This window comes from Protopterus annectens, chromosome 1.part2 (genome assembly GCF_019279795.1).
Source record: "Protopterus annectens isolate FY-2018-M chromosome 1.part2, PAN1.0, whole genome shotgun sequence".
In the NCBI taxonomy this organism is placed as follows: domain Eukaryota; kingdom Metazoa; phylum Chordata; order Ceratodontiformes; family Protopteridae; genus Protopterus; species Protopterus annectens.
The window spans coordinates 360,375,956-360,388,905 of NC_056727.1; the positions used below are offsets into that span (position 1 = coordinate 360,375,956).

The 12,950-nt window shown below is 37.9% G+C and overlaps 1 protein-coding gene across 1 annotated transcript in view; it reads left to right on the plus strand.

Annotated features, from left to right (window-relative positions):
- SHLD1 (shieldin complex subunit 1) overlaps window positions 1-11,923 on the plus strand; it is a 2,230,375-nt gene extending 2,218,452 nt beyond the window's left edge. The window contains exon 6 of the mRNA XM_044056410.1: window positions 11,417-11,923. Within this exon, the coding sequence (XP_043912345.1) occupies window positions 11,417-11,913 (497 nt within the window). The 3' untranslated portion in view covers window positions 11,914-11,923. The remainder of the gene's footprint in view (window positions 1-11,416) is intronic.
- The last annotated feature ends 1,027 nt before the right edge of the window (window positions 11,924-12,950 follow it).

Consider the following 12,950-nt stretch of genomic DNA (forward strand, 5'->3'; position numbering starts at 1 on the left):
TGATTTCTACAATATCTGTGTGAGTTATTATCCTTTGTCCTTATTCCTCTATTATGGTTCATTTATTGGTCATCTCAGTATGTTTGCATTTGCCCATTAGTAGCATATGTAAGGTTGGGTGAGTGGGGTAACTGGCCTAGGTGCAAAGTTTTGGGGGCACAATCAGCCAATCCCAATTTCTACTGCAATACTGGCTTTTAAAAAATGGTTCTTCACTTGAACAGCTAATGGAGTAGGAGTGTAGGGCTACTCTTCTCCTGACCATGGATACCCTTCTTTCAGTGCATTCCCATTTGAGGATGTTTTTGAAAGGGGTTTTGCATACTGGTCCTCCTAGAAAAGAGGTAGCTTCTTTTTTTATCTTAATTTTGTTTTGAGAAAAATTAACTCTTCCTCCATTTGAACCAGCTCATCATGCTGATTTGTGGTTCTTAACATGGAAAATAGTGTTGCTGCTTGCTCTGACTTCAGCAAGAAGTGTAAGTTGCAAGCTTTTGTGATGGGTTTTGGGCTTTTCTCATTTTCCATAAAAGCAGAGCTTCTTTGAGAACTAATCTTTCTTTTATGCCTAAAGTTGTATCCAAGTTTACTTTGCATCAAGCTATCTCCTAACGTCTTCTTTCCACTACTTTTAAATGAGGGAAGAAGGATTCTTCATACTCTGAATGTCTACAGACAACTCAGATGCTATCTTGACTGAACTAAAACCTCCAGAAATTCTGATCAGTTATTCATTGATTTTGAAGATAAGAAAAAAAGGACAGCCAGTGTCAATGCAGGCAATTTCTAAATGGTTATCCCTTGCTATTTAATTTTGTTATTCCCACTGTAACAAGTCAATTCCAGGCTGGGAAAGGCACATTTCACTATGACCTTGGCTTCTTCAGTGGATTTCTGGAAGGAGGTGGACTGTAGAAGTATTCTACAGGCAGCAACTTGGTACTCTGTGCATACTAGTACAGTTGTGTAAGTAAACTTACCAAACAAAAGACTTTCAAATCACTGCTGTAGTAGCTGCTCCCTCCATCCCCCTTATTTTTGTGTGTTTTTTGTTGACAGCGTGTGGATATTGATTTTTATTTACATAGCAGTGTTCTTGTTCAGGGCTTTAGTCTCCAGTTGGCATGAAAGCGTGAAGATGTTGGTGCCCAGACTGATGTTCTTGGGCTGTCGGTAGTCAGGCCACATGGAAGGTGCCCTTAAGCTTTATAGGCTGGCCAGCTCTTACATCCTCATTAGGATATAACCCATATAGCTAAGGCAATTGCAGCAGTGATCCACTCAAATGTGTTCTGTTTTGGCAAGTTTACTTACACAGTGGTACTTTCCCTACCTCAGAGAAACACTCCTATATTCTGCCACTGCACAAAGGTTACCCCAGCTACTGAACCTTCTAACTTCAGACTCATTACCATATTCTGTCCTTTGTTTAAGATGCTTGAGAAATGCATCCATACTCCACAACTAACCAATCTTTTAAACAGCAACCTTTCCCCCCCACTACCAACATGGAGTTTGCCCCTCCTACAGAACTGATACTGGTATTCTATCTTTTCGTAGCATCATTCACAAACACAGAAACGACAGTTACCTTGTGGTGTTAATCTTCCTTGACTTATCAAAAAGCTTTCAGTACAGTCCCTCACTACAAACTACTCTTCCAGTTCTCATCCCTTGGTATCTACATAATTAATAAGACCCATAGTGTAAAATTGCAACAATCCAAATCCATGTTTCTTCCCATATCAGTTGGAGTCCCACAAGGCTCTTGGTTCCCTTCTTTTCGGCATGTTCATTAGCAACCTTCCTGTTTCATGCAGTAACTCATCCCTTATCCATTAATTTGATTCATCACCCATTATCTGCATGACCAAAACAATTTCTGAGCTTCAGGACATCACACTTCTCTGCTTCATCTCCATTGACACCTAGCTGAAACAGGCTGTCTTTTTACTGAACCCCAAGAACCTAAGCTAATGCTATTCACCACCAAGTCAAACTAAAATGTAAAAACATACTTCACCCTTCTTTCCTTCAGTAATACTACCATGGAATCTGTTTCCTGCACATTACTTCTAGATGTCACCATTAATGAAAATCTAAAATTTGACCTACACGTTCAACAAGTAGTTGAGAAAACAGGCCAAAATTTTGAACTGCTTTATAGGATGAAGTTTTAATTAAAAGTCCACTCTTTAATGCACAATGACTGCCTACCTACTTCCCACTGTCATATGCTACACTCCATCTTCACAAGTAAGTTTACTACCAATGTAAACAAAACCCACCACTTCATCACTATGGACAACTCACTTAGTGTGAATACCCAAATTAGAGCAACTACTGTTAACTCAGCATGCACATATTTATTTATTTAAATTGCCTTTGTTTACCAGGATCATCTGACTGGACATTGAACCCATTTCTTTTGGAGGTCCAGAGAAAAATGCTTCAGAATTTCAGTAATATATATAACAGAGCAGTAAAAATAGAAACAGAATAGTAAATGAAACAGAATCCTAAAGTAAGCACATCTGTGGCACTCATTCATACACGACTTTCATACTTGTATGTTGGGCAAGCAGAAGAGTATAGAAAGGGAATAGCAGAATATAAAGATGACATGAGTTTCTAAAGAATACTAGTTATATTGTAGGAATTGGTGTTAGGAAGTGCATTTAAAGTGAGTATAGTTAATTCCAGTAGAGCTAGACTAAGTCAGCATAGGAGTAATTAATACTGGATATAATTATTTATAAAATATTTTTATTTTGTACATTTTATTTACACAAGTGACTCTCTTGATTATGCCAGTGTATGGTCAGCATAGGTAATGAGGTTAGAAAGGGAAAATAAAGGAAGGGGATGTTGAGATTATTCAGGTGTATTAAAAGAATTTAGCCATGAGTTTATTAGGTAGATTTTCAGTTGCACTTTGACTGAGGAAAGGTTGTCAATGAGCCTTAGGTTTGAAGGAGAGAGTTCCATATTCTCTAGATTTGGTTACCATATAGGGCTTTGCCTGTGGAGTTGTTAGCTTTGTGTATGCTTAGTAAGGATTTATATGTGGATTGCAAACTTCTTGTTGGCATATATGGCGTAAGGATATTTTTAGATTAAGATCTTTGTTTAGTTTGTAGGCTAGATTGTGTACGATAAGTAGTTGAGTGTAGCTGAGTTGTTGGGGTAGTTCCAGCCATTTGAATTTTTGAAGAGCAGTACAATGATGAGACCTGTGGGGACGGCTGCATGCAAATTTTGCACTTTTATTGTAGCATTCCTGTAATTTAGTAAACACATAGGAGTGCAGATTAGCGAATATGGGTAAGGCATAAAGGAGTGTGTGAAGTAGATAGACAGAGGCTGTAGTTTTTCTTTCTGTCTTTAGTGAGAATATTTTCTTATGTGACTTTGGGTCCCAAGTTGCTGACGTGTCTTTTTTATTACTTCTTGTAGGTATAAGTCTGATTTTGGGTTATCATCAATAGAGACCCTGAGTGGTTTGGTATGAACAACTTGTAGAATTTGAGAGTTGTTTAGGGAAGTAATGGTTAGGTCTGGTTTAGTATCATTGTGTGATTTGGGAGTGAAGAGGAGTATTCAGTCCTCTTGGGATTTAGCAGGAAATGGGAATTTTCAGCCAAGACTCAATAGAAGAAAATGATTCTTGAGTTTTTGTTTACAAAGAGTTAAGGTTTTCTGCATTACAGCTAAGCATCAAGTCCCTGAATATTGTACCACCATGGCATGATTAGCGGCTGTCCGAAGGTCATTTATGAAGATGTTGAAAACTAATGGACTTAGATTGAACCCTGATGTACTCCTATTGTAACTGGAAGAAAGGATGAAAATTTGGACTCCATCTTAACATCTTGATTTATATTTGAAAGCTTCTGAACCACTGCAAGGTTGAGTTTGAGAGGCATATGTGTTTTAATTTTTGAAGGAGTAAGCTGTGTGAGAAAGTGTTGAATACTTTTAACAGTGCTAAAAATAGATTGGAGACTACTTTATCATTGTTTTTATTGAGAGTGACAGTATTCATGAAGTCCAGAAGTGCTGTTCCAGTACTGTGATTGGGTCTGAAGGGATGTTGTGTAATGTTAATAATTTAATTATCTAGGGGTTACTGGAGCAATTGGGTATGGGCACATTTCTCAAGAATTTTTGAGATGAGTAGAAGGATGGCAGTTAGGCAATAGATAGTTCTTCAGAGTTACAGTTAAATAGTTATTCAGAGTTACCCCCTTTATGTAGTAATTAGTTGAAGGATCTTTTCCAAATGGCTGTAGTGCATAGTTCCAGGACTGATTGTTGAACAGAATGGAAATTAGGTATGCAGTGGCCTTTACTGAAAATGTTAGGTACTCTGCTGAAAGTTTGTTTGCAAACAGAGATGTAGGATTTAATTCTTGGAACGTTTTTTTTATTGTGTCTGTGGGGATTGGCTTTAGGGTGAAGCTGGCATTGGGGAAATTCAGATGTATGCTGTTGGTCATATAGGTGGTGGTGTTATTACTAAAGAGGCAGTTGATTGATTGAATAAGGTGAGTATTAAAGTTGGTAGGAATACTTTCAGGGGAAAGGCTTGGGAAAGGAGTTGGCTGTTAAGTTCTACCTGGGTGAAGCAATTTATTCACAGATTTCCAGAACATTTTGAGTTGTTTCAATTTGCATTCTGTAATATAAGGAAGTATTTTTCTTGTCTTCCACTTCTTTTTAGTGAGATTTCAAAGGTGTTTACATTTTTGGTAGTTCTGATGTGTTTTATATTTTAATTATGTTGACCAGTTTTTTTATCTCTTTTTCTTGTCAGTTTTTCATTGAATGTTTAAGCTACAGAACAGGGTTTACTTTTAATCATTTTCTTCTTACAGGAGCCATTTTGTTTAGAATGCTAAGAAATATTTGGCTGAATTACAGTTTTGTTTCATCATGTGGAAGATATTTAACTGATTTCCAGTTATATGAGTTTAAGGCTGCAGAAAAAGTATTTTCTCAAAGTGTGGGGAGAATACCACATTCAGATTTTACAAATCCCAGATAGGTTCCTATCCCTTAAAATTTTCTTTGATGGTTTACTCCCACTAGAAAACTTCATTCCTCTGATAAATTCATGATCAATGTTATTTCCTTCCATATCTCCAATGATGACTCCCTTTAACCCTAGCTATGTCGCTAAAATCTAGAGTCCCCCACCCATCTGACAGATCAGCAAACCCAACCTGTTCAAGTCCTCACTAAAATTATATTTTAAGAATACCAGGATCTGTCACTGTACTTTGATCTTGGATAAATCTCCTGTATTTCTGACCACATCCACTCCATCTAAATTTCCTTTTCCCTATGTAGTCACTTATGACTTTGCTTTTTAAATATAACTGTTTACTGTAACTTGCTCGCCTCTGAGTTCATCTCACTTATTTATTCTCTCTTAGCCTGAACTTAGTGCAATCTCTTTTGCGAACTTCATCTGTCAAAAAAATAAAAATATTGTATTTGTTCCCAGAAGGTGACATTGTCTAATGCAATATGATATGCTCTTCAGAACACTTCCAGAATATGAAATACTGTCCTGCCATTTGTATTAATTATGTATCATGTTACATGCTGATAAGTCTTCTATAACTTCTACTATAATATCACCTACTATTATGCAAAATCTATTATATTCCTTACATTATAAAAAAGCATTATACAATGTTCTGTTGTGTCTATGCACGATACACAAACACACACACACACACACACACACACACACACACACACACATCTATATGTATGTGTGTGTGTGTGTGTATGTGTGTGTTCAGCTATCTACAGACTTGCCTGGTAAGCAAATAAAAATAAGTAAATAAATAAGATGGCGTACCTTTTAGTTAGTATAGTATGCTCCGTCTGATATTTTAGGACTATGATGGATGGGATGCAGAGTCTCAAATCACACATTTGTCATGGTCTGTGATAGCTCTGTCCCATATTCCTTGCAATGTTAGAGGGTAAAAGAATTAGGACACAGTTCTACACCTTCATGATAAGATAATACCCAGTCACACTTTCATTTCCATTGTAATAAATAGGGAAAGGCTTTAACTTCTCACAGTCTCAAAACATATGATGTGGATCACTTTTGTGGAGCACTAACTGGACAGGTCTTGGTAGGGGTCTATATTAGTTTGCCAAAATTTATTTTCAGTAAACACCTCTTCCTCGACCTGTATTCAGTGAAGATCACTTCTGCAATTCACTGAATATTCCTAGATAACTATAGCAAAAAAAAAAAAAAAAACTTTATTTAAGATATTCTGTTCATTATATTTTTTGATTTTTGCTCCGATTGTATTTGTGTACTTAGTGTAATCACAACCTCTTTCTCTTCTTGTTTGAATTCTATTACCTATCTTTGTTTAAACTTATCAAAACCATTGGAGCTTTTCTCCCCGGGCCTCTACTGAAACTGGACATATATCCAGCTAGACTACTCCGGTCAACAAAAGTAAAATAAATAAATAAAAAATAAATAAATTCCAAGGGCAGTGAAACAATTGCCCCACAGCACAACAGACTCATATCTAAATAAATCAACCCCCCATGCTGCCCTAACTATATATACCAACTCTGAGATCACACTACAGTGGGGAAAAGGGCAAAGTTGTATAGTTGGCCAACTACTTCATTGCTCTTGGAAAATCAGGAAAGTGATTTTTGCTGAGTACGGGGTGATAAAGAGGTGTTCACTGAGAATAAATTACAGAGAACTAATATAGATCCCCTTGATTAAGCCATAAAGTTGAATGATAAACTGAGCCAAAGTCTAAGCTTAACTGACTTGAGTCTGAGGGATTGGTATTCCATGCACAGCAAACTCTCTAGCTTTTATCACCTCTTCAGAAGGCCACATAAATGCTTGCAGATCAGAATTAACAACTGGTTTCTGTGGTCTCAGCAGTGTACGAAACAGATCTGTGGATTTTGTGTGGTTACTAGCCTTCATCTGACCTCACTACCGTGCTTATAGGTTCATAGTTATGTACTTGGTTAGCTGCCTTGCATGCTGTTTTAAGTCTAGCCAGATTCCCTTTTGATTTTCAAATTAACCTATTCCATTTAGTGTTAGATTGGCCTTAACAATCCCAATGTCAATAATTATATATTACCCCTAATGAAAAGAAATATGATCATACCACCGATAATTTGAGGGGATCCATACATGGGATAAAGCATTTAAGAGCTGCGTGTATCCATCACTAGTGCAAGGAGTAGTCATGGGGTAAAAGTTCTGTTTCCCATTGCACTTGAATATGAACAAGTATGAGCTAAAGTATGAGCTTTGCTTTACATTAATGGGGTGACTGTTCCAGAGAAGACTGTATCTTCAGATGTAGGGCACTGAAAGCTCTACATCACATCTTAACCCATGATGATGGCCTTATTATGTACCATAAATCTAAAGGGAAAGTCAGTGGCATGCAGAATGGCCATGAAAAGGTCATCTCTGATTCTACTGAAAGTCCTTTCAGCATCTAAGGAGAGGAAGCCTGTTCACTCATTACAAAGGTTTAATGTAGTAAAAATACACACCATCACAAAAGATGGGAAGAATGCTGTTTATCTTTAATGAAACCAACCTTACCTTATATTTTTTTAATTTATTCATTTGCTAACTCAGTAAATAAACTAGTCATTGTGAAACCTTTCAACTTGGGTTGCAAAGGCAAGGGTAAATGCAGTACAAATGGACACTTTAGAGTAGCCAGTCAGCCAGTATGATTATGAGAGGTGGGAAGCACCTAGAGCTGTAGAATCAGGATTAAACCCTGTTCTCTACCACTATAACACAGACAAAAACTCTGAGCAAGACATGCTGCCCTTCACTCAGTACAGGCAGTGAAATCTTGTCCTCCCTGGAAGCTAATATTTCATGTAAGATTGTAGGCCCTCCATTAGTAAAGGAGGTGGAGCTACATGGTGCAATGTCTACGGAATCCTTTCTAGTTTTAAATAGTAAAATAGAAGTGTTTCCAATATCCCTTTTTGACAGCTCCTCCCCTCTCATCAAATGTCCTGCTAGATGGCACAAAGGTGCAGAGACCCTCTGTGCCATTCAACATTATGCTAACTTTTATAACCTATCTGTGCTATTCAACAATATGCTAACTTTTATAACCTATCAGGCATGGCGGCTCACGGGTGCTAAAGTGCTTATCATGGATAAAACTTCCTTTGTAGATATGGGCAACATGCAGATCTCCATTGGATCCTAAGATAAACTGTAAGGGTAGTAGAGTTTAACTAGGTAACAAGTTGCTCAGTATATTCCTGCGTTAAAATATAGGTCTTCAAAACATTGGAAAAATCAAGTCAAAGTCTAGCACTGATAATATAGCAAGTCACTAAGCCCATAAAGGTTTTGGAGCAGGAATTTTATCAGCCTAAGCCCATTTTTCAGTGATAAACTTAATCTTCTGTGCTACCATTTCATTAGGCAGTGTAGTATGCTGCTGAAAGAAGGATGGAAGTTCTTCAGGCACAGTGGTGCATCAGATAATTTTGTCGCATCATACCAAGAAGCTCTATGCTTTGATCCTCAGCTAGGCTGCCTTCTTTGTGGAGTCTGAATGTCTCCCCTATGTTCATGTGTTTTTCTCTGTGTGCTACATTTTCCTCTCATGTTCCAAAGACATGCAGTAGGTGGATTCGACACTCTAAATTGGCTGTAGAAGTGTGTGTGTGTGTGTGTGTGTGTGTGTGTGTGTGTGTGTGTGTGTGTATACGTGTGGTATGGAAGAACAACAGTGACAAGGATAGCCACCCCAGCAGTATGAACATTGGCTCTAGATGATTGTCACTTGTGAGGTGACATCCCAACCCCCATGTGCAAAAGTAGGAAAAATGGGCTGTGGATGGATGGATGGATGGATATGTATAAATGCACACACACACACACACACACACACACACACACACACACACACACACACACACACACACACACACGTGCATGAACACCTTTTGCTCTTTTTTAGACACTTGTGCCTGCCCACCATGTAGCCACCACTGCTACCCATTCTTCTCCATCGGTGGCACAAGAACTGTTCATTACACATCTGCCATCTAGGCTGCCATTAGGGATATTTCCTTTTTTGGCCTAATACCTCTTCCAGTGAAATAATTTGTGCTCCTGCTGCACCTTTCTCTGTGGGCCTGCTTGCTCCAAACCATGCCTTATGAAGGCTCTGATTGGATATGGCTTGGCAGAACCAAGCACACATTTTCATACCATTGTGTTGTATGCCATGCATCCTTGTTTGTCTCCATGAGGTATTGGCATTGTAGCAGGTAGAACCGCCTACCTTCCTGCTGACAGCTGTTCAACCCTACCCTTCACCTCTTGGCTCTTCCAGTGCCTGAGATAATAATTAGTCTTGGTTATTTGGGTCATAGTCAGGATTTCATCTCTCTTAGCCGTGGAACAAGGAAAAGAGAATATCTTTTAATTGGAAAATTCAGGCAAAACTGTCAGTTATGCAGTGTGGCAGAGGTGAGGGTGTGACAATGTGAGGTACTTCCGGCTATGGCAGAGAGAGTAGGACAGTGGATGTGTAACATATGCCAGCATAGCTAGCTGGAGTTTTGTAAAGAATTATATGTCATTTGTATATCAAACTGATTTCTACTGGTGCTTGCATTGAAAATATATTTGTAAAGCTGCTTATGCTAAAAATGTACCAACAGTGGTTCCTGCTGGACAGAAAAGAAATATACATTTATGACAGACTGTACTATTGTAACTGAGGAAATAAATACATTGTAACAGAGGATACTGGAAGAGAAGAGGTTAATGTCAGTCCAGTTAACCTTGAAAAAATAGTTTGAAATTAAATGACTTGGTATAAGCCATAAAGATTGTATCTCACAGGTCTGAATGCAGCCAGAGACAAAAAGTCTGTACTAGTAAGCATTCAGTATTGTCCTTGGGGGTGAACTAATTGCTACTCTGGAAGGGTGGAATTTTGAAATTGTTTAATGACTTCCAGAAGCTGCAAGTGATCTTAGCAAAGCTCTATGTGCGTGTATTATTGACACATATGAGCTAGATTTTGGTTCAGTTGTTAGGAAAGTAGTTAGTATAGGAACCAGAGTTAGATGACCAAATGTATGTGATGTCATTCTATAATCCAGGACTAAAATGATGTTTTAATACCAGATGAGATAGAAGTCTCAGAGCAGTCTGTTTTTTAACCTGGCAAAGAGGGATCTCTCACCCACTTCATCTTGCCTTGCTTTAGTAAGTAACCACTGAATAGTAATTCTTTAGATCAGTCAGGAAAATATAGTGAGATTACTTAAGTACTGTTTTTCTGTGCCTTTGTGAATCTATTCATCTGTGTTATTTTAATATTTCCTGTGATTGAAACTCTGATGCTTATCATAAATAGATATTTAGTATTTTCATATTCTTTTATTATTTATTATTATTATTAAATGTATTTAATCTTTTCATTGTGGCTGGTACTTTAGAAAATATTTTAATCTTTGAGAGTACTTATATTTATTTGGTGACACTGTGGCCACTACTGAAAGCCTTGTTGCATTGGTCAGACACTACTATTTGCATTAGTATTAGTTTCACTCAGTATAATTGGGTACCCTTGTAAGAGCCTTAGAGTAGCTGACTTTGGAGTGTCTGGTGGCAGTAACTACCTCATAGTCTGGGCAGAGGGGCATAGTTAGTAAATCTGTGCCAGCCTTTCCTGTGTGTGTGTGTGTATGTGTGTGTGTGTGTGTGTGTGTGTGTGTGTGTGTGTGTGTGTGTGTGTGTGTGTGTGTGTGTGTGTGTGTGTAAATCAAATCTCAAAGATTGAGTGTCAGCTACATGGAGCAGGGATACAGAGCAATGGTTTCTCAGAGAGATGGTAGACGACTTGGCTTGGACGCTCGGCTGAGGACTCAGCTCTACAGCTGTGCTAGTGGGGAGTCTTATTGGGGGCCTGGAGAGAGATAGAGGGAAACCCAGCCCCTGGACTGAGCGTGTTCCCTGTGTGCTCTTAAGGGAAATTGTGCTTGATGCAGAGAACTGCATCTGGAAATACTGTGTGTATCTTTGTTCCAAGTGAACATCCCTCACTGGTGTCAGTGGTGAGGATTCAGGCTCTTTGATTACTGGCCCAGAGGAGGGAATGTCACAATGGGTAAAGAAGCAAGCTAGAAGGAGAATATGTAGAAGGAGACCTAATAAAATGAATAAACTGACTACCCAAGGATAACTAAGTGATATAAACATCAATTTTCTGACCTCTTAGTTTGTTAAACAAATGTACATGCAAGTTAATTTATAGATACTCAAAATGAGGTATGTTCACTATACCTGAAAGACTGCTTTGTATTAATCAGTGTCCTCTTTATATTTTTGCAGGGGCTGACAATCAGGATAACAAAGATGTTTCTGTGGTGGACAGGAAAGAAAGCAGTATATCACCCTGCAGAACCATGGCCTTTTCAAAGCCTACTGAAGCTCCCAGTTTTGCTGGCTTAAGCCTAACTGACGTGCTTAAGTATGGAAAAGATGATACTTCAGATATAAGAAGATGCTTGGATGAATTTTACGGAGAGTGTGGCCAAGAGAGTCCTTGGAGATCTGATGCTACTTACAGGTGGATCTCAGAACAGCTGTCCTCCAAAATCGCAGAGCTACAGAACAAAAGAGGAAGTAGTTATGCACTAAAAAGTTTCCAAATCGCTCTGGTTCTATTGAATAAATATGGACCTAGAATATTTCCAGTCTCTCTACCCCAAACTAGTTTCTATCCTTCTGGTGAGGCAGCTGTGAATTTAGAAACATATAGTCCTATAGCTGGGCTTTCATCTGATGTTGTGGATTTCATTGTAAAGCAAAAATTAAATATAAAATAATGTACCATTTGTTGTAAAAAACTGAGTCTCCTTTTTTAATGGTCACTTTTGAAATTTCTAAAAAAATAGTAAAATGATGCTTTCGTTAAGGACACATATCACATAAAATCAGTGCATCATGTTTAATGTATTTGTTTTGGAATAAAACACAAGTGCAACACTAAGCTAAATAGTAAAATGCAATGTTCCATCTTAATGATTGCCTGATGGTAATGCTTTGTTTTTAAATAAAAAAAAATAAATATATATATATATATATATATATGTATATGTATATGTATATGTATATATATATATATATATATATATATATATATATATATATATATATATATAGTATTGTTAGGGGATTTTTTTCCACGTTATGCTACACTTATTGTTAATTTAGGGTAGTACTGATTGTCACACAAAAGTGTGATCACAAAACTTAAAGTAATTTGTTAAACACTGATACTCAAACCTTGCAAATTGCAGTTTAAAAACATTTTTGTAGGGGGCATTCCCTTGTACCCCCACAACTCTGATATATATTTATATATATATATATATATATATATATATATATATATATATATATATATATATAGGTCTACCTGAAAACGCCAAAAGTCCACAACGCTGACAATGAAAAAACTGACACCGGAAGATCGACAACAGAAATGATCGAAAGTTGAGAATCCCAACGCTGAGAACACCGACATGTTAAGGTAAGTGTGTGATAGGGACGGACGTTAGGGTCAGGGTGTGGGTAAGGTAAGTGTGTGATAGTGATTGACGTTGGGGTAGGGTGCGGGTCAGGTAAGTGTGCAATAGTGACGGACTTTAGGTTTAGGGGCAGGTTACGTGAGTTAGGGTAAGGTGCAGGTAAGGTAAGTGTGCGATAGTGACGGACTTGAGGGTTAGGGGCGGATTAAGTGAGTTAGGGTTAGGGTGCGGGTAAGGTAAGTGTGCGATAGTGACAGACTTAAGGGTTAGGGGCGGATTAAGTGAGTTAGGCTTAGGGTGCGGGTAAGGTAAGTGTGAGATAGTGATGGACC